The sequence below is a fragment of the Anoplopoma fimbria genome, chromosome 19 (genome assembly GCF_027596085.1).
Source record: "Anoplopoma fimbria isolate UVic2021 breed Golden Eagle Sablefish chromosome 19, Afim_UVic_2022, whole genome shotgun sequence".
In the NCBI taxonomy this organism is placed as follows: Eukaryota; Metazoa; Chordata; class Actinopteri; order Perciformes; family Anoplopomatidae; genus Anoplopoma; species Anoplopoma fimbria.
In genome coordinates this window covers 21,866,536-21,889,261 of record NC_072467.1, presented here as the reverse complement: position 1 = coordinate 21,889,261, position 22,726 = coordinate 21,866,536, and the positions used below count along the sequence as shown (strand labels likewise).

The following is a 22,726-nucleotide window of genomic DNA, read 5'->3' as shown; positions in this document are numbered from 1 at the left end:
AGTTTTCAATTCCATGACCGAGCATGCTAGATCTGCATATGAAGACAACATGACATAATAGAGAGCTCCAAAACCGCTACAAAATGGACCTAGTGTTGTGAACTGTAGGAGTTTTAAAACTAGATCCTCAGACAGAGCTTTCTACAAGACAGAGACATTTTCATTATGCAGGGCCTGCCTTAGGCAAAGCACTTTTGTAACTAATGATTATACCAAAAGCCATCGATATGCAGTGCAGCTGGGACTGGACAAAAAATGCAATCACTACACCACCAACATCAATACCACACACACTCAACTGGACCATAGCTCCCTTAAGCTACTGCCTGAATAACATCCACCATGCAGCCAAGTCTCTGCACATGTTCTGTCCAACAGAAGTGTGAAAAGCTGCTAACAATTCACACCTTTTGTGCAGAAATGAGAATTGTGAGTGGACTGTTGATTCTACATGGGAGTGTAGCAGAGCAATGCAGGTTGTACTTCAGTCATCCTTGCCAATAATCTCATACAATAACATACTGTGTTTTGGGCGACAAGTCAGGCTTTGAATGGAAAACTATCGATTCTCTTTTGTTTCTTTGATCAACTGGATTCCTCTCTAGTGATTTGGTTATAGGGTTTTATTGTCATTAAAAGCAGCAACATGATCTTTTTCATTATAAGAGAACAGTTTGCACACTTTCCCCGCCAGAGGCATGCTGGCGAGCATGAGCGAGGTAGGAAAAGGCAGGAAATGTATCAAAACAAGCAAAGACAGTTATATCGGTGCAGATGTCTGAAGCCACAGAATCTAAGGTTTACTTTTCTGTAAGATGAATTAGGCTTCTTGACTGGAAAACATTCCTTTCATGCAGTGAAAATGTTCAGTTTGATCTGATGGTCAGATGTAAACATTGTCTGCTGGTAGCATACATTTAAGCACCGGGAAGTGTTATTTCAATTAATAAGGGGGGGGGGTCAGTGAGTGAGGCCACAAACGTGCACATACTCATCCGTATACAGATATATTTTCACCCCCCAATCGTGGACACCAGGGACAAGAGCTGCTGCCGTGGAATGAAAGGAAATCACCCCTGTTTTTGAGGCTCCTCGGTCGATAAATGAGGGCCACTGTTAGGAACATCTGGAAAGGATTTTGTTTCTCATCATCTGCTCGGCTGGGAACTTTGGCTTGCTGTCAGGAAAGCACAGCAAAAGCCCGAGTCACACCATCTGAGAAGGTGGGAGGGAGTGAATGGGCACGCAATTACTCAATGGAACGGTTAATGTTTAATGAGTCGACACCAGCCATGAGAAAACACATTTACTCTGCTAACAAACAGAGCGGCAGGGTCTCCCAGTAGTTAAAGTTGTTGAGATGTTTGTATTCTATTCTATTATTCTATTATTGTATTCTCAGTTTATATAGTGACGATTTAACTACAGCAAATGTCATCAATACAACAGCACTGCGATAAAACCTAAACGAATGAAGGACATAATGGGCAGTTTTTGTTAAAATCTTAAAGGAGGTGTTGATTTCATTTTATTGTTATTTTGAAGGCTGTAATTCTCAGTGCTGTTGATTTATACTGAGAGGTGTTTCTAACATTTTGTCCCCCCACAGGGTTGATTGAATATAAGAAACGGTTGTTCTTTTGTTTGTTTTCGTGCTCCAAAATTAAAACCACATAATTCACATATGAACAAAAATGTAAACACATGTAAAACATTGCAGTTTTGTTTTGTTGTTCCAACCATTCTCAAAACAAACCGACACATAACTTTCCCAATGATTCACAGTAACAAACACAGAAACACATTAAATCCGTGGCAACCAAAAGATACTCAAAATATAAACACATTTGATGAAGTCCAACTGTTTCCACCTGTCTCGCAGAGTGTTCAGGGAATCATTCATAGTGAGAATCCTGGCTCAGTGGAGGAGCTGTTCATCCTCACATTTTCTCACTGGGGGCCAGTTTGCGTGTTGTCTGCCATTAATGGGCTAAAATTGGAACATATGAAAGAAGACAACAACTCTGTTAACAAATGGGAACCAAATGAATTCCCATGGAATTTTATGATACACAGTGGGGAATGGAGAGGATTGATATAACAAACTGTCACGCTCAGGTTAAGAGTTCAATTTTTAAGATAAACACAAGGAAAACACTTTGCATTTGATAAGACAAAATATCCTTATTGCAAAAATGTTGTCTCGCAATCATTAAAAAAATAGTCTCTAGTGGTATCCCAATGGGGGAAGGGTTATTCCAAAAGTGTCTTTTTACCACCAGTAAGGGAGGTGATAGATTACTTCAGAGATAAGATCTGATGCTGTGTTGCACAATGTTTTTACTCTTACAGTATCCGCATCAAGTACTATTTGACTTAGATGAGACGGCCGTACACTGCTTAAAGTTTCAACTAGTATCTTTAAACTGCTCATGAAACAGTCTCAATTTCATACCGATGCCTCTATATGACCTACATAAGCATACAGGACAAACAGGGAGAATATTGGTTATTTCTATAAAGTTATATACAATCAGTTTGATGTGGATAAATCATATTTGTTCAGTACGTTTCAAACAATCAGTTACTCTGACACAAAGTAATATATTTAGCGATGCATCGAAGAAGCAACGATTGTTTGGAATATATTTAATATACAGATGAACAGCGGAAAAGTGCGTTAGTATTATTATGACTTTGCAGTGACCCTGGGTTGCCAGTCAAATCCATTGTACCTGTAGTCAATCCAAGTTGTTGGCCTTTACAACTGGGCAATTTACAAACCTTTCAGACCAACTTTTCAAGCCTAAAGGCAGTGAGTATTTTATACTCAAAGTAAACATTTTTGGTTGGTAATTCCTTTAAAACTCGGGTCGGTAATCTTGAGTAACTAGCAAGAATGGGGCTAGATTTGAAAATTTATCCAATCTAAGAACCTCGCCCAGTGTGGCCAACTCCTTTCCACTGAAAGTAACTAGCAGCACAAGCTCCAACGCTAACCCCCAAATAATAATAATTTTTTGTTGTCAGAGCATTGGTCTCATCATTTGCCATCAGGATGTAAAGAGAACAACAAATAAAACAAAAATGTTTTTGAAGAAGTTTACCAACCCTAGCTTTGAGGTTATACATCTGTGAAAAACAAAATCTGACTAATTTACAGGATCGATTGGATACCAACTGAGCCATCAATATTCACCTCACTATTGTTTTTCCTGTTGCTGCATGAGTGCTACATTACTTCCTGCAGTGAAAATAAATAGTTATTTGCAAATTAACTGCATATGTGTCATATAAGGATTGGTAAATGTTCATCCAGCTATAATTTTAAGATATAGCAGCAAAATGTCTGCATTTTTTGGTGCAATATTAGATGAGACCTTTTAGGACGCATACATTTATTAAAGCAGTATAAGTCTCATGTACCCTATTATCTCATGTTCTATTTGCCTGAGGTCTTACGAAAAAATTGCTAGGTAATTAGGAAAGTCTGAGCCATATGTATGATTATGGGTGGTCAGCTTCACCTAGTACATCTATTACCACAATTTAATTTTACCATTTAAAATTACCTAACCATCATATAATAAAGGCTGCTTTTGTGGTTAACACAGTGCCAGGAGTAAATCATCAGAATTTAATACTGGGTCCACAAACTTGGAAAACACAACTCTCCTTTTCTTCGTCTTTTTCTTTAGGTGAGAATGTCACAGCTCAGTGTGTGAGGAAAGTGACTCATCCGAACAGCAACATAATCACTGCTCTATTCACATAAAATAAGTTATCAGTCAGGTTAAGTGTGATGTACATGAAAAAGCAGGAACACATAAAACATTCATACAAAACTGAGATTGTTACCACAGAAACTTGTTCTAATATTACACATTTATAAAACTAATGTACAGAAAATAAGACTACGTTCATGTTCAAGTTTTGATTGAACAAGGGAATGCAGTGTAGCCAAAAAAAGACTTGCTTCCATTAATGACATTTAATTGCATTGGAGACCATCCTTTTTCTGATTTTCAGCCTGCCAAAGTTCATTATCATCAAATGTTTCCCCAGAGGTATTCCAATCATGCTTCCTGACCTGGAAAAGACATTACATTAATACAATCTTTCTATTTTTCTTTTTCCTCGTAACTGTATCTGAAACTTTCCATGTTGATTTGTGATTTCGTTTTAATCTGCAAGAAGAAGCCCACAGTAGAATTTCTGAATGCCTCTGGATAAATAAACACTTGAGAATTAGTCCATACTGCTTGTTCGGCAGATGGCAGAATTCAGTGCTGGGAAATGGGACTGGGAGATGTGGTTTATGTCGATGAAGAGCTGAAGTGACAGGGTAGATCGGAGAGATAATTTTGGTCATCTGGTTTTTCCTGGAGTAGGTTTCAAAAGGGTTAATTAAGTAAAAGAATGAAAAATTGGTTGTCTTTTGTAAAAAATATATATTTCACTAATACTTAATTGTATTTGTGGGGCTAGAGTAAATACTGAAAGGTTAAACCTTATTACAATTCTCAAAATCTCTCAAAACGTGGCTTACACAATTTATTTATTTATTTAATTTCTTATGTTTATTTTATTAAAAAAAAAAAAATAAAATAATAATAATAATAATAATTAAAAAAATAAATTCTCAGGCACACTGAGGTAATAGCATGTTTGTTTGACTTGGAGTAGCTTTCACCCAAATCATATGCATCATCCACTTAAATCCTACAGTATTTTAGAAGAGTAAAACCTTTGGCATGATGCCTGACACTAATTTCCTTGTAAACTGGATATTATTTATCAGGATACAATAGACTGCAGAGGAGGTTTCTAGTGGATGCAATTCTCAAAATCTCTCAAAACGTGGCTTACACAATTTATTTATTTAATTTCTTATGTTTATTTTATATAAAAAAAATAATAATAAAAAAAAAAAAAAAAAAAATATATAAAAATAAAAAAAAAATATTTATAGGATATCCATGCACTTTTTAACTAACAAAGACAGTTTGGCATCTTGATTTGTACTTGAAACAACATTCTCAGGCACACTGAGGTAATAGCATGTTTGTTTGACTTGGAGTAGCTTTCACCCAAATCATATGCATCATCCACTTAAATCCTACAGTATTTTAGAAGAGTAATACCTTTGGCATGATGCCTGACACTAATTCCCTTGTAAACTGGATATTATTTATCAGGATACAATAGACGTAATTGTACAATGTTTAGGCTTTCATTGCATAAGACTGCGTACTATTTGCCCACTTGTCTGGTTTCTAACTGGAGGAAACCAACACAAAGCGTTTAGATATTTAAGAGCTTGTTTTGAGAGGGATATTTCCTGAGATATGAACACAAAAGGCTTCCATTTTTTCCCTGTTGAAGTTTTTAGGAGGTGAAAAATTCCTCAAGGTTGGGTTTTGTATGCTGTACAGATTGTTAAGTTATTTCAATAAATTGACTTGACCCTTGGACTTCAGCTCTGGCCTTTTTTCTCTTAATTACTAACACTGACAGCTTAGTCAAGGACCTACAGCTGGGAGGTACAGTAAGACACTGAAGCAGCATATGTTTTTTTTTCCAGAGCCTTAAACATTAAATAGTAACACTAACCATTCTTCTGGGAAGACTTACAGATGGCTTTAGGGATTTGCTCCCATTAGGCCTCAAGAGCATCAATGAAATCGGGCACTAATGTTGGGTGACCCCGTCAGCGTTTTAATTCATCCCAAAAGGTGTTAGATAGGGCTCCATCCGTCCAAAACCAACACCGGATTATGTTCTGCAGAGTGATAGAGGGCTTGGGTGGAAGACTAGGTACACTTTGGACAAGTTGCAAGTCTGTCACAGAGCTAACACATACAGATAGACACTCTAACATTCACAACCGCAATTTAGTCACCAGTTAACCTAGCCTGCATGTCCCGTCGGAGGAAACCGGTGCACCCAAAATATTTTTTTTTGCTAGGAGGAGACATTACTATCAATTGCAACACTGCAGTGCCTGGCATGCTTTGTTATCCAAACACAACTCCCCTGTAACATTAACGTATCACTCAAGTGAGACAGACAGACTTATGCCTTAAAGTTGGAAGCATAGAATTGTTTCAAATACAAGAAACCATGAAAAACAACCTGACTTAAACTAGATGAAACTATGAGGAGAGAGAGGTTCACATATTTTGGGCCATAGGTCTATCTATAAATTATTCTTGGTCAGTAATCTACTTATATTTAGAAAACTGGTCTGGAGTTTCAGATGTACTGAGTGATTGCAAAACCCTGACATAATGTTACAACTGTTGGGTTCAAATAGTATTATTGCCTGTTTGTAATTACTGATAATCAAATGGAAGTGTTCATGTCAACAAAATGATCTAGCTCTCTAAAATATTTGCTAGTTTCACTGAAAGCCAAGTCAAAAGTGTAGAATGAGCCCGTGGCGTAGTGAATCAGAAAAGTTTGTGTCAGCATCCATTCAGCTCTCGAGCAGATTAAAGCATATGGTGGCTAAGTATTACCAAGATATGATTTATAAAGACACATCAGTGAGGTATTGTCAGAGGAGCAGCTCATAGGAGAACACTTCGGTGAACTGACAGATTAGAGTCAGGCTGCCTGATTTTTTTTTTTGTTTTGGGACAGTGTAGTTAGCACACTTCTTGAGCAGGAAAGAACGGAAAAAGTGAGTAATCCTCTCATTGTCAGCGCAACACTGAAACTATTGAGGAAACAACAGAAATGTGTCATCTATGCAGTCATATTATGTAGTGGGGTCAGCAGCAGAGCAGTTATCTGAGACTTCTGGTATTGATTGACCTGGTTATTCTGAAGGCCACTTGCAAAACTCGAGCAAGTAGATATAAAGTCAGAGCTTCAGTGACCGCAAACAAATAACATCAACAGAGAAGTAATCAACCCTTTGACCCCTTAACACTTCAGCAGGATCTCGATTGATCACATTGGCTTAAGGTTTTTAGAACCCACTGAGGCTTTTTCTTGACACCAATATTCCTCTCAGCTGCTTTAACAATTGGTGAAATGTCAATTCCCAACATATTTATATCATCCATTTATGCCAGCTACGTATATACAGTAAAACACTGAGATGACACTGTGGACTTAAGAGAGCATTTTGAAACTGTGTGCTACAGAATGCCACTATGTGAAATTCTGTGGTTAAAGCTATTAATCAATGCTCTTTTAAATAATGATTAAAATAGCAATTGGATAACATGTTCTTATTATGATGGATGGTGCGGCGTTTCATTGATTTATTGATTGATTTCAATATGATCACATTCACGATTAAAAAAAATTCAGCTGCTAGGCATGTAATGTTTTCCCTGTTCACCACAGGCAGCAACCTCCAGGTCTGAAAAGTGAAGCCAATGCAGAAGTGCAGAAGACACAGTTGCAAAACTGAGTCAGATTTTATAGAAGTCTCTGAGAAAAATGGACCTGCTTTTTAATTTGATGTATTATCTCAGTAAACACTGTAAACATGAGTTTATGGTCTCAAGTTCTAGTTTCAAGTCTTATTCAATAGTTAGTAAATAACGGTCCCATTAAGAATAAAATAGACAATAAAGCAGGATATGCACGAGGGCGTGGCTAGCTTGTGATTGACAGGTCGTTGCCATCTTTAACCCTTTCATAGTGTGTTTTCAATTCATGAAAATTAATTGTAGCATTTCGGTCTTATTCAGTGTACTGTTGTACTACGCTCTACCCTCTTGTTTCACTGCTGGTTGCAAAAAAACAAGATGGCGAGAGGGCCAATAAACAAAAAGGTGCACTCTAAAATGCTTCCCGAGAGGAATATGGTGTGCCTCAACCGACAGACCAAAAAAAAAAAAAAAAAAAAAAAGGACTATCACCACACATTATGTTCTGAACAGCAAATCTTCCCCCTGGCTTCAGTCTTTAATCCATGATGGGCTAAATCTTCAAGACACATAAAGTGAAATCAATCTTTCTCCCTAATAGCAATTTGAGTTAAATGGAGGCACACCTCTGTTCCACCTTTAAACAAATGGTTTTGTATGAGCAGGTTGATGAGAACAGTGAGACTCAACCACACAGCCCATATCAGCAGAAATGTGTCATCCTCCATGCTGATGCCTTACCAGGTCTGCAGTCATAATCTACTTCTTTGGAGGGATCCTTTACCTCAGTGTGGTCTTCAGCACATTAAACACATGCTTAGCTTGTTATTGTTTAGGACCATTGTCCTTTTTTTTTTTTCCATGTCAGAAATTCCATTAGTCTCATTGTTTGTATGTGTCTAAATGGTTTGGAGTCTTCATTAATGTGTAAGGGAGCAATTTCATATTGTAGTTGGTCTGGGTGGAGCTTGCCATATCATACATTCTGTTGAGTTTTAATCAAAAGCATTAAAATCATTTTCTGTGATGTCATTTAAAAAGTACAATGTTTAGCTTTAGAATACTTTAATACGGTACCTGTATAAGTAATTAAAATAACACACTTTGTTATCTTCCATCCCTGCCACAAAGTTATTATTTTACTCAGTAGGTCATAGCCATGCAATTAGGTCAAAACTTGGCAGGCACACAAAAATAATAGATGATGATTCTACTTCTTGCAAAACATTATAGATCGAGGAATGATACCAGGAACTTGGCAAATACGTTGTTTATTGTAGCTGAGAACGAGAAAGCCTCCCCTTTTGTGGTATCGGTTCACCACTTACAGAGAGGGTTAAAAAAAAAAGAGGAAACACGTGAACATCTGCACAGAAATATGAAGGTTGAAAGTAGTCAAATACTGTACGATGCACATGCTTTCTTCTTAGGTCACTCCTAATTTCAACCTATACTCAAAGCAGCAGGTAAGGTGACTCACATCATTTGTCATAACCTCCTGTTGAACCAAGTAATGATAAATGCCAACCCGGTGTTGACCTCTTTTCTTGGCCTCTCTGCATGGCCTGTGCGTGCTTCAGGTTTCAAACTGAGGTTGAGTAATAACCAAGACAGGGTCCAGGATTAACTCAACATCCTCACAATACCATGAATTTACAACAGGCTCCAACATTCGGGGGGGGGATTTAAGAAAGCCTGGTTCAAATCCCACTATAACCACATTAAATGTTGTGATACAACCAGCGTTCACCTCATATGAATGAGGGTATATTGACACGGTGTGGTAGACACAGGACCTTGAAAGGCAACTTGCTTTCTGTGTTTGCTTGTTGCAGCTCTGTCACACTGCGGCTGTCTCCTCCCGACAGCTCATCTTGATTGATGCTTGACCTGGGAGGGCAGGGATTAAGGGGGATTATGGATGAAGAGGATGGCATGCCAGGTTGGTGTCATCATGTGCAGGCATGTTTCCACTTATCTTGGCCCTTTAGCTGACAGTAAAAGAACTGGAATGCACTGCTAATGATTTGTCTATCCACGTACAGACACAAGTTGAAAGAGCTGCATGATGTCATTGTAAAGCCAATCATTGTAAAGCCAAAACAGTAAACTTTTAAAAAAAAGATTTTCAAATCTACTGTGACGCATGCAACTCTCTCCAGAGACAGTCAAATGACATATATCGATCGGAGGCAACAGCAGGAGTCTACAGCAGGAGTTTGTTAAAGTCATCACAGTCGATAAACTATGCCGTGGCAAAAACTCATAATCAAAAAAAATCTTTATTTATCATTCAAAAATGATCTTTGGAAACACGTCCCACTTTCCACCAAAATCAAAGGATTGATGCAAAAAGAATCTATAATCTCATAATTTAACTGTCGTGAAATGAAAAAAATTGTGATATTCCAGCACCACTCATCACTTCAGAAAATAAAAATGTTGTGATTATTTTATACATTTTAATAAGAGGTATTTCTCATAGGGGAATGTATCATGAAAAACTTCTCAGGGCTTGTGTACATTTGAGTATCTGGAAAGCCTACCAACCAACAAACTGGGAAATAAGACTACCCAGGTGGCAATCCAGGCGTTTTCATGTGACTATGTAACGGTCAGGGCTCATCATAAACACACAAACACAGGACTTTCAACCAATAGAGAATTGTTCATGTCCTGAAGTGTTAAATTATTGTGTTACACATTTCCTAAACCTAACTAGGTGCTTTTATTGTCTAAACCTAACGTTACATTATTTCCCTGATCCAGAAACGGGATTCTGACACATACAGTGCATCCACCACTTAATGCGCTGTTAAGAGGTCGTGGTCATTTCTCGTATTTCTCTGAGATTATGTTGGTTCTGCTGTACAACAGCATGCATTCTTGGGAAACTCCCTCTAAATAAACTTTAAAAAAGTTCTAATCTAATTGCTTAAAGTTGTTAAAGAATTAGACATGAAGTTTGATGATATAACCATCCCAGAAAATGCTTATTCTTTTGCTTTGTTAATTTGTTCTGGATTAGTAACAGCATTTAAGATTGAATACAAATGCTTTTGATGAAGGCCTTTGTTTATCAGCAGTTTGGTAGCTGATCCTCCAACAAGATGGAGGCTGCAATGAATAATCCTTTGCTCATAAGAGTAGACTAAAATACACTGGTGAGAGTTCGATTGGTGGGTTTGCAATGATTTTTTTGCCAGATGCTGAGACGTGTTTGTGTCTGGACTCTCTTTGCACCTCGTATTCTTTGTTTTGAAGAAGCACGCTCATGCATGTGTTCTCGAGCCAAAACAAAAGCCAAATGTATTTTTATTAGAAATAATTTTGTATTGTGAAATAAGGGCCTTTTGCAGATATTTCTGGTTTCCTAGTGGGTCTCTGCAGTATTGACTCATCAGTATTGTGAAAATGAGACTTGAGTATTGGAAACAAAAACAGGTCGTGCCAGACACCTGTTGATTTTGTTGCAATGCAGTGGTCCATAAAAATAATGGATTACTTGATGACTTTTCAAAGGATTTTTTTTTTTGAGCGCATCACATGGTAGTACTTACGAAAAAGCAATAAGTCATAGTCTTTCTTGTAAAGACTGATTTGAGGGTTTTAGTGTGCACTGAAGGGTATTTAAAATGGAGACAGTTATGTAACAGGCCACAAAAGCCTGATCTCATTTGTTTGAAAATCAGGTCCAACATTTTTACTTATCATACGTATTGGACAAACTCGCTCTACACTCTCTATTACAAAAGAACCATGCTGTTTTCTTTATTTGCTGTGGCTTTAAGCACAATATCAAGGGAATATTTAAAAACCTTTTCACTCAAGTTTTCATTTTAAACTAAGTGAGCTGGAACTGTTAAAACAGTCAGCTGTAGGAAGTGTTTTATAGCTAGCAAACTATAACTTATATAATCTGCCAGTGTCAGTTATCATTTCAGCCGACAAAATACTTTTTGGCGTTCTGCAAGACGTTGAGTTATGCCTCTTCAGTGCTAATCCTTGTATATTGAACTGCGATTAAGGGAGCTCTTCACAGGTTGGGAATTTTGTTATTATTAATTCTTCTATAATATGTCATCTTGTTTATATTTTGTGCTGCTGAAACTGTGCACTAAGCAATAATGACTCGTTGAACATTGTCAAAAGAATTTAAAAGAAAGAAGAACATATTACCGGGAAACAGAATGGAAACCAATTTGGTAGACTTTTCTACTTTCTTTACTCTTTTCTAAAATACAAGAAAGTTATATTCTTATACTCTAAGAGTGGAAATCACTCTGTTGTTCAATTTCAATTACAGAGGTCTCAGGTAAAAAAATAAATAAAAAAGGGAATTACTGGTCTAGATCACCCTCCTGCCCTTTCACTGACTATAAATGACTTCTTTGATTATGTCCTTTGACTTTATAACTAATGCAAAATTTGTACTTTTCAACATGCAATACTGCGGACTCAGTACGCTGCCACCTTACAGCTTCCTTAAAATATGACATTAACAAAAATAGTTTATGCAGACAAACGATCCAGCACAGGACGAGCAACGCTCAGCCACGACTCTTATGACACAAGATGAAGGCTTTGCCCTCCACAGCCCTCATATTGGAAGTGTAATGAAAACTGATTGGATCAATTACAGCATCAGCACCGACTCAGTTGAGGGACCATCTGTGTCTCATCTCCTCTGGGTCTTTGCTCATAGCTCATCACAAGGCATACATTTATAATGAAAATAGAGATGTAGCAGCGGCCAGATGAATGCTGTAATGATAGTGCTTTAATGAGATACCATCAAAAAAGACTGTCCCGCCATTAACTCGTAGATGTATGCAGAATACACAAAATGAAAATCAAAGCATGAATACTTTACGAGCCTATTGGATTCTGGGAAAAGGTTGACCATTCTCAGGGGGCTTCAGAGCATCTCTCTTGTGTTGTTTTGCCTTGATGAGTAACGAGCTCACTTATTATGAGAAGGAAACTGTTAAGTTAAAAACAATTTCTTGAAAAGGTTTCGTGCTGCTATTTTCTTACTTGTTGTGGGAGACATGAATCAGGGCAGTCGAGGCATGTCAGCTGAAACTCTCTCTATAATAAGAATATATTCAAACCTCCTCTTGGGGTGTAAAACTCACTAAGTAATTCATGGTGGGAAGTGTACGGCGGTGCATTTCTACAGCTGCATGTGCTTTGCTGAGACATGTTAGAGATGCATGTCAGTGATTCATGATGTTTCTTTGGCTTCAGATCAAGGAAGCCAGAAACAAAATGTCAAGTTTCCTTGAGATGAGAAGCAGCTCTGACGTTCCCTGATTTTTACACGGTAAATGGATGTCATCACCTAAACAATAAATTGAATTAAAATTCATATATGTTCTTGATCGTCAGTTCTATGTCAGGAATGTACTCAGTGTGATTATTGCTTCTGTTTTTTCTTCTACATTTTCCTCGAATGACTGTTTAGCATTTACATAACCCAAGTCAGGTAAGTGCAGTTAATAAATAAATCAAAGGAGAGATTTCCATGATTTAATCATAGGTCTTCAGTTTGGATCTCTTCCCGGGTCTGTTCCAGCCTACACAAGGCTGTGAGATTTTGCTAATTTTCAAGAGATGAAATTGAAGCATTTCATAATATGCATGAAATGTCTCTGCTATGTGTTGTGTGGAACTATTGTATTCATGGCTTCTTGTTTTGCAGTGTACTGTTTTGGGGCGGCATTTTTCATTACGGCTCGGTAACAACATGGTAAATGTAGGGTAATAGTTTGATAATAAAGAGGTAATAATATGTAAATACCAAAGTAATAACCAGGTTATAAATTGGTATTAACAATGGGTATTTCTGGGTAATGTTAGACTAAAATAAACAAATACAAAGGGTGATAATGGGGAAATATAAAGATAGCAACTGGGCATAACAGTTTATAAATATTTGGAGAAAAAAAGATAATATGGTGGCATTAATGTGGTAATAACCTGATAATAATGAGGTAATATAGGTTGATGTTTTCACAATATTATACGCTATTATCAGCGTAATACCTTAAAAATCACGTGGACATTTTTAGAAAGTCAAATTGGTAATAACTATAATGCTTACATTCATCTTCCCTTATGTTCCAAACATTGTCTTTTGTTTCAAAGTAATACTGTATGAATTAAATGTTTAAGGCTGCGACTTTCTACCTGGATAAACTTGTTAGTTTCTGTGTCAAAACCACGAATAAGGGCTGCAAAATGCTAAACTACCTGTTTGGTGAATAATGATTGTAACTGAAAGCCATCCACAGCAAGATGTGTGGTACAAATAACTTCACTAAACAAATAGTAAAAGGCTAACACAACAAATAATAATACAACACCTTTACTTGAGACACAGCAGATTTGTCTTACTGAGCAAAACAACATTTGTTTGTTTGTTGTGGAGTTCCTGCTCCAGTTTATGGAGACTCAAGTCTATGTCTATCACACAAGATAGAGTATATCCAACAAAACCTTTTAAACATGTCAGAGTACTGTGCTGTGCTGTTTCCTTGTGGGGAGTGAAGAGGTCGCAGCCTAAACACACATTAGTGCTGTACATTTTATACATTCACACAGTAATTAGTTCCATGTGAGTTGGCCGGCAGAACTTGCTTCATGGTAACATTTTATGTAGCGCAATCCCAAAGCGGCCAGACTGGAAAACATTCATAGGAATTGAATTGAAAACGTTGTTTCTTACTGTATGTACACAGTTTTTTTTTCTTGTGCAAATCCCTTCAGAGGATTGTATGTGAAGCTTGGCTATTGTCCCTTAAGTCTCAAGTTACAAACATTTTCCCATGTGAATTAATGGTGCTTTTTATATTTTTTGACCACAAGAGCTGAGAGCCCAGATGGATGAATGTGTGTGGGACATTCATGATATTTCCAGAAAATACAGACCCAATAGGATGGAGTAGATGGTGTGGGGTCACATTTCCTCAGTAATTTAAGTCCCAGTGTCAGATTTTGATAAATAGACTCAATCTGTGGAAAACAGACAATGGTTTCCTTTCTCATTCAGTCCTTAGAGCACTCGGCATTCCACCATCAGGCTTTTTAAGGCCCCTTGAGATCAGCACAACATCCACATTCCATATAGCTCACATAATCGCACCACGTTGCCGTTCAACTCATAGAGATATTTAAACCCACTGACGATGCATCCTGTAAACATTGACTTCACCCTGTTTAAGTTTACATATCTGACATTTTAGAGGCTGGTGGGTCTTGCTCCATGACAACGAAGTGTAAGCACAGTTACTCACAGATTAATACTTGTAAAACAAACACTACATTTGAGCACCTCTCGTGAGATGCCAATACATTTTAACACAAGACCAGATGGATGTGGTCAACTATCTAGACAGACGAGTTGTTATTTTTATAGTCATATTTATTCAGAGCATGTTTTGAGTGTCTGTTTTCTTTCATTTGCGTGGTGAGCTCCTTTGCACAGATATAGCAGATGAAAGTCTGTTCAATAAATCAATACATCTCACTTAATGATGATGATTGAAATTGTGCTCTTTTGAGAGAAACAAATATATAGGTTTAAACCTCCGTAAAGATTCCCTTGTATTACCTTTTCCTCAGGACATACAATCCTCTGTGATTACAGGACTGAAAAGAAAGAAATGCACACGTAGCAATCAAATGATGCTGGATGTATTTCTGAATATTTGAGGTATAGTTTGATTGTATTACTTTTGATAAAACTTGAAATGTGAAGACATTGGAAGCTTGATGAATACAGCAACAGTGATTGATTGAGTCCGACATGCAGTTTTATAAGGACTGCAATGCTAATTCAATGGAGTACTTTTGTTTTTGCTCTTCATGCAAACATATTATTTCCCCACCATGAACCCTGGCTTTGTGACAATTAAATTACTAGATTTGGCATTTGACATGATATTCAACATAAAATTGTCAGAATTCTGGTCAAGGTTGGAATTATTGGGATGGCACAGGCAGTGGAAACGGTGTTATAGGTTTTGTTTCTTAATATTACAGTCACATTACCATGACTTAACCAAAGTAAAATGATCCACACTCATCCATCATTTCTTTATAGTATTCAGTAACATGTATATCATTTTTCCTCTTTTTGTTTTTACTGGGATGGCACAGAGAATATACTGTATTTGTGCCATAAGACATCATTTCATGAATCCTTTGGAGACTTCTGTGCTGTAGTCCTTGTCTGTGGCATCTTCAGAAGACCTATTTTTAAAACTGGGTAAATAAGGCCCTCGCCTGTCTGTGTATTCCCAGTGTCAACATTGATTGCCCAAATGCATTTGCACAGGATTTACGCCAATGAACAAAACGGGAACACTGAATAAACACAAGCAGAAGTGTTTGTTAGCTTTCATAGTGTCATGCCTGGAACCATTATTAAGTCAAAGATCAAACCAGCCCTTGGTTTACTTATCAATATGATACACCAGTTAATTAGATTATGTACTGGAAGTTTAATGATTTCAGACAATGAATGAGAGTGCTAGGTGCCTGATTTCGCTGGAGTTAGGGGTCGATCACACAGAGACATTTAATGTGATAGAAAAAGAAGATTCTTCAAATCCGAATGAAATGAAATAGAAATGTAAAGTTTGTCCTTGCATGGACTTTCCAATTGAAATTCATGAGAAAAAGGCATATAGTCAGTCAGGATCTGCATCAGTAAAATCCCTATGATGCCATTGTTTTATTATGTTTTTTTTCCTTAAGACTCCTTGTAAATTTCAGCTTGCAAAAAATGACAAACACATTTCCCACTATGTGTGCGCAGAGAGAGGCAGACATGCTGTAGAAAGATGAATATCCGACTGTTTTAGGACCTGCCACGGCTTCTTCAGACGATCCTGAACAAGGAGGTTATTTTAGCTCACAGATTTTCAATTCATCCACTTTAAAAAAAGAACAGCATGCCACCTTCCTCTATCTATATCAGATCATTGTATACTGTATGGACAGAAAACAGTGCTCCTCCAACTTCCTGGGATTTTTTTCTATTATCCATTAAATCAATGTTAACAATATCATAAACTTCGTGATCTTGGTTAAATTATTATGCATTGAGGAAGCTAAATATTAGCTGTGATAATATTTTATGTTTGTCAAGGGATTTGATTTGATAATGCAATCTTATCATTATATGTACACACAAAGCTCATTCCTGATGACGCAAGTGGGTCAAATGTCTCGGTAATCTGTTTAGCTGCAAATTGAAAGAAAGTGCTATAACTTCAACTACATGTATCACTGGGAAAACTAGTGGAACACAAGAATAAAGGCTTTAAACCATGTGCCATGTGACACAGTCTGTAGCCAGAAAGTAGCAAGGTTCCCATCTGGCTCATCTGAGAGAAAATATAATGGATTAGCTGGATTAGCAGCGCCTGCGGTCTGCATCCACGACCGCAGCAATTTTCTTTATTCTCAGAAATGTATCAGAAATGGTTTACAGGTCTGGATAGAACCATAACTAGGGCTGATGGCCACTCGGTATGAGTGCCTCACTTTGACATTGAATATTTCAACCTCTATCTTCCTCCTCAGTACACCTGACCTATCATTTGAACACTTTTTTATATATTAAAGTGGCTAAAAACAATCAATCTTCATTTGTGAAGCCCCTTTTAACAGGTTAGTGCAAATCATGATAATGATGTAAATAGTAAAACTTTTTGTGACTAAGGCACACTTATGGTAAATACTAAATTTGTGTCTGTTGACATCAAAATGCACAGACAAACGGAAAAGAAGACTTGCTGTAAATCGTTTCAAAAGCTCTTGTGGCATTTTGTGAAATCATCTATGTGAGCATATATTGTCATGTTTTTTCCCCTTTAAATAGTATGTTTGTCTTAAACAGGACTATGGAGAAAGAGTCTATGGTCATGTGGCTCTTTAAGGCTGTACTTAGGCAGCGCAATGCTTTTAGCTGAATGCAAATGCTCCCGATGGTAATGCTATCACAAATGTTATGGCAATCGTTAGTCTTAGAAATATTTCAGCCTGGACCAAAGTGAACAGATAGACTGACAGACTGACGCAGCCATCCACAGAGCTGCACAAGACATTAAAAATGTGTGAACAGATTATTGTTTAATTTGTAAACAGATATTTCAATGCTCAGTCATGCTTGCATGTGCATATGCATATAGCAGAAATCCACATGGAGCATGTCTGTACAAACAAACACACAGCCAAGTGATCATGATATTATTCTATTAATCATGACAACAGGCTGACAAGGTCACAAATGTCTGCCAAGACATGAGAAGATTATTAATTGAGTCTCAGTTGGTACAAAAAAAAAAGACAACTGCAGCCATGACTGCAAATGTATGCTCAGCAGGTGGATGTGGTGACAGAAGAAGCTGGGACAAACTACATTTTTCATCCTCCCAGCTCAGACGTGGTAGCCTTAACCTGGAGACGCAGACAAAAACACAGACACACGCATAATGTTCCACTGCCTATTCCATCTTGTCAATATACATACCTGTCCTAAATCTGGCACAACTGATAAATAGCTCTAAAGACTTTGTCACAGTCAAGGTAAACAAATAACTGCATGAATGCATGAATAATGGTTTATGCACTGTGGGACCAGGGAAAAGATTGTTTCAGTGTAGAAATATGACTCTGTGCAAATGTTTACTGCATTCTGTTAAATCAGTTTACTCAAGATGTAAACTGAGATGGTATTCATGTAGAACCTTGATACTTGATCCACTCTCTTCAAATGGAATAAGCCTATATGAACTGTCTTGTGGTAGCAACCAATTTCTTGAGTTTTTTAAAAGGGCTAAATTAAAAAATTCAGAGCATATCTATTGCTTCCAACAGGTTCTCAACATGGCGACAGCTGCCGCGGCGGGTTGCAGCGAACAGTGCAAACAACGGCAACAGTGCTGACAGAGCTAACAGTATTTACCTGAAGGGGAACCGAATGGTCGCTACTCTTCCTCAAAGATCGACATTCATTCTCCGCTCAGATATACATCACTCCGCTACATCTTAATGCTTATTTGTGGAGCTGCTTTTATATGGCACAATTTTGTGCATATGGAGTATAAAAAAGAACAATACCATTACCTTCTATTGTTTTTCATGGTTTATAAGAAGTAACCAATGGCTTTAGTAACAGTTAATGAATGATTTGCAAATTTTTTACAAGCAGTTCAAATTTACCAAGTCTACAGTTGTTCATAATGTTGATAAGTTATCAATATGGTTTTGCAATAATATATCAAATCTGCAGGTGTAAATGTTACTAAATGGATGATAGTCCCGATTCTTGACAAACATTTTTCAGAAAGTGCAGTTTACTTGTCTATGGAAGCGGTCTTGCTTTGTTAAAAACACAAGGTGTCATACTGGAGAGATTTTTCAGACTTGAAAACCCCAAAGATTTACTCTTAATGGCTTATAACTGATCTTTAAAGCAGCAGTACATTATCTATTAAGGTTCCCCTCCAGACTCTCCTTTCCATATAACAATAAGTTGGGCCTGATGTGCAAATCTTTTCTAGTCTGTATGTAAGTTTGTCACAATGTGTGTACAATACCGCCAAGAAAATAACTGTGTTGCTGGTGTGCACAATGAACAAAGTGACTTCCATTTTGTGACCGTTTATAAGCTTGGTCTCCCGACTGGAGTTGGGTTGAGTGAAGGGTGTTAAAGCGTTCAGCATCGTGTCCGCTCACTGCTCCTCCAGCCTGGGCGCATCAAGAAACCACCAGATGTTGGTCCTGATTACAGCTACATTACATTGTTAGAGCAGCTTTCCCATTTTGCCTTGAGGCCCTTGTTTAGTTCTGTCACTAGAGAATTAGAAGTGGTCACCAGTCCACATGAAAACACTTGCTGAACAGGAAGTAGGAAGTAGGAAAAAAACTCCCCTGAGGCAAAGCACTTTCATATTATCTGTTTGTGTCGTTGTGTAATGATCTGGAGAACCTAATTTGCGAACAAATTTCAGAGGAGAGATGGCACAGTTTGATTTTCTATGCTCTTAATTGTTCTTTAATGTCAGCTGTGAGAGGAAGGTGGTTTTGATGAATGAAATTCCCCTCGGTTGTCAATATCTCAAAGATATTAAAAGGGCCCTAGGTCATAGAAACAGACAGGCCTTGCTTACCGTTCTTTATTGGGTTACTCTCTAGAGTCCCTACTTGGATTACAGAGTGTGAATCATGAAGGTTTATTTTTTATATGAGATATGCTTGGGCTGTTCTCTAGAGTTTATATCCACAGCTGTTTTTGGTAAATGTACAGCCATCTTAACAAGCCCAGTTCACTTCGTCAACCACCGAAAAATTGGCCAATGAGCATTAAGTCAAAATAACACAGAATTGATTGAACTCAGAGTGATAAATGCAGCAAAGTTAAGGCAGCAACAAACCAGACTGGGTTAACTCTCTGTAAGATTAACTCAGAGTGATAAATGCCAGAACAGAAGTGAATGAATGGTTAAGATTTGAAGAAGTCCTAATCACACTTGCATGCAGACAAAACCTGGAAAATGTTATATACTGTATGTAAGGAGCCTAATAACCAGGGGTATCTATACTTAATGGAAACTTCATATTCAAAACTCTACCACGAGTGTGCGTGTAAGAGTCTTCATGTACTAAAAAAATGTTTTGACACTTCAGAAAGCTGTACAGAACCATTATTGTGTTGTAAACTGTCCCCTAAGGTGATTATATGCAGCTGTAGACAGGTTGGACCTTAACCAGCCAAGTGGACAGGTGTAAGCGTCTCAGGTTACGGTGATGTCATTTGATGGTCATTTTCATTAAAGGTACAGTCACTGTGCCAACCGCACACACATTATAAAGCCATTGGTACAAGGCAATAAAGTAAGTTATTTTCCTTTAATAAAACTCCCCAACAGAGCAGTGTTATTTCCATTCAACTTCCTTATACTACTGTTGGTGGACCATTGCAGCACTGCTTTACGATTTTATTATCTGCAGGTATGAGAATACATCTATTTTTATAGTGAAACCAATAATGATTTGTCCGAATTCATCTGTAGGGGAAAAGATAGAGAAAATGAATTTGAACAATATCTCAATCTGAATATTCACTAGCTGTTGAAACTGTTTTAAATGGTTATGGATTCGGACATACAAGTTCATTTTGGAGGCCGTATTTTGCGGTCCAGTTGATCTGTATTGTGTTTCATTGAGAGGTTTTTGCTATATCTAGTCTACCCTTACTGATATATGTGTCTTGATGTGTGTGGATTGTGGCAGACAAGATTAGTCAAGTAACTTTAACGGTAAAATGAAACAAAGCCTTAGAGGCCAAGACAGGAGGTCAGATTAGAAGCAGTCAAGATGGTGGAAAAAAGTGTGGATGGGCTGGTATAAATACTGTGTGGATGAAGAACATGCAGGGGCCGGGGTGAATTAAGACAGGGACAGAGAAGAAGGCAAAATACAAACAACTGAGGAAGCAAGCGTGACAATTTGGTAAAACACAACTGAACTTGTATATTAGATTTGTTCCAGAACATTCTTTGGCTGCATTAATCTTGTTTATGTGAATCTGATAAATTGACCAGTTTAGTTCAGTAAATATAGAGAAATGCTGTAACATATAAGGCAATATACTTTATCAATACACTCGATTAAGACCTGTCACAAATACTATAATATTATATAGAAATGGATTTTACAGGTGTTGACGTGTTTCCAGCCCCTGTGATTATTTTAACTACAATTTCTCATCTATACTCTTTCCTTATAAATATCTCATATAAAAGCTGTATAGTAATGGTACAGAGTATTATAATTGTGATGTTTACACCACTGTCTTCTCTTTAGATAATGGAGCTAGTGTATTCACCTGAGACTGCAGACATTCAGTCACAGCCTGCTTTCCCACTGTCTCCCTCTTTTAATGATCTTCCCACACTGGGTGATGGCGAGTGTTACCATGTCTTCATTAGCTACAGCAGCACCGACTACCAGTGGACCCACTCCCTCATCCACCAGCTGGAGTCCTTCGGCTTGCAGGTCTGCTACCATGAGCGTGACTTCACTCCCGGCCGCGACGTGTTGGAAAACATGTCCGACTGCATCCAGGAGAGCCAGAAAGTCCTGCTGGTTCTCAGCCCAGAGTTTGTGAGGAGCCGCTGGTGTCTCCTGGAGGCCAACATGTCTTTGTTCAGAGACTGCCTGCAGAGGAAACCCATCGTCCCAGTGCTGCTGGAGCCAGGAGTCTCTGTTCCTCTCCACCTTTGCCACCTCAAGTACCTGGAGGCCAACGACCCGGACTTCAAGACTAAGCTGCTCAAGGTGCTCTGCACCCCCAACCAGCAGCTTCAAGGGTCCACTGTGGTGCCCTTCCAGCCTCCTTCTATCTACAATGGGAAGGCCCTGCAGCCTTTGATTGCTGTCAATGATGATGAACTCAAAGAATGGAATTGTGCTCAGTTCAGTGACCTGGAGGTGCCAGACCAACTGCGCCTGATCATTGAGGACCACGAGAAGTACAGAAAGGCTGTGAGGATGATCAATGATGTCTCTCAAAGTAAAGTGCCCCCAGTCTGGCTTAGAGCACTGGTGCCTGTTATCGCTGCAATATTAGCAGTTATTTCGGCAGTTCTATGCCGTGTTGCGTTAGATCCGTTGGCAACTGGTGAATTGAGTGGCGTGAACCAAAATCTTTGGGTAGTCACTATTGTTTTTGTCTTCTGTGCTATAATAGGTTTGATTATTGATGTTAGTCTCTGGACAAAAGATCAACGGAAATACATAGTGAAGGAAATGCAGAGAGCTATGGGCCGGGCAAATATAATCCTCTCTGAGGAGAAAGTGTTAATGGGCTGTTGCTCAAATTCAAAAATCTATCTAGTGTACATTCATCTGGACGGTTGCAAACAAGAGTTTGCAGAAACATTTTCTGAGCAGGGTTGTGATGAGAATATGTTTCAAAGAGCCCTGACCTTCTTCTCACCAGGTTATGCCTGCTGCCTTGCTAAAAGACACTTCCCCTTTCCTCAGCCCAGCTCCACTGGTCACCTGGAGGGAGGGGTGTGTTTCTGTCAGTATGTCTCACAGCAACTGAGTACAGAGCAATGGGAATAGCAACATTATTGTCTTTACTGTTAGATTAAAGATCACCCAGTCATCAAGTAATAGGAGTAATGTCTTGAGGATTAGAAGCCACTGAGAGCCATTAAAGGCACAGTCACTTAATTCATGTTAGAAGCCCTTCAGACATCAGGAAGGAGGCTGTCACTTTAACAAACCTGAAAGCAGAACAGTGAGGATGCTTG

At 38.1% G+C, this 22,726-nt stretch overlaps 1 protein-coding gene across 1 annotated transcript; it reads left to right on the top strand.

The window, feature by feature from the left end:
* The first annotated feature begins 21,272 nt into the window (after positions 1-21,272).
* On the top strand, positions 21,273-22,161 carry LOC129107993 (uncharacterized). Its single transcript, XM_054619613.1, has 2 exons — positions 21,273-21,950; positions 22,156-22,161. Exons 1-2 carry the CDS (start codon positions 21,273-21,275, stop codon positions 22,159-22,161), a joined length of 684 nt encoding a protein of 227 aa, XP_054475588.1.
* Positions 22,162-22,726: the final 565 nt, after the last annotated feature.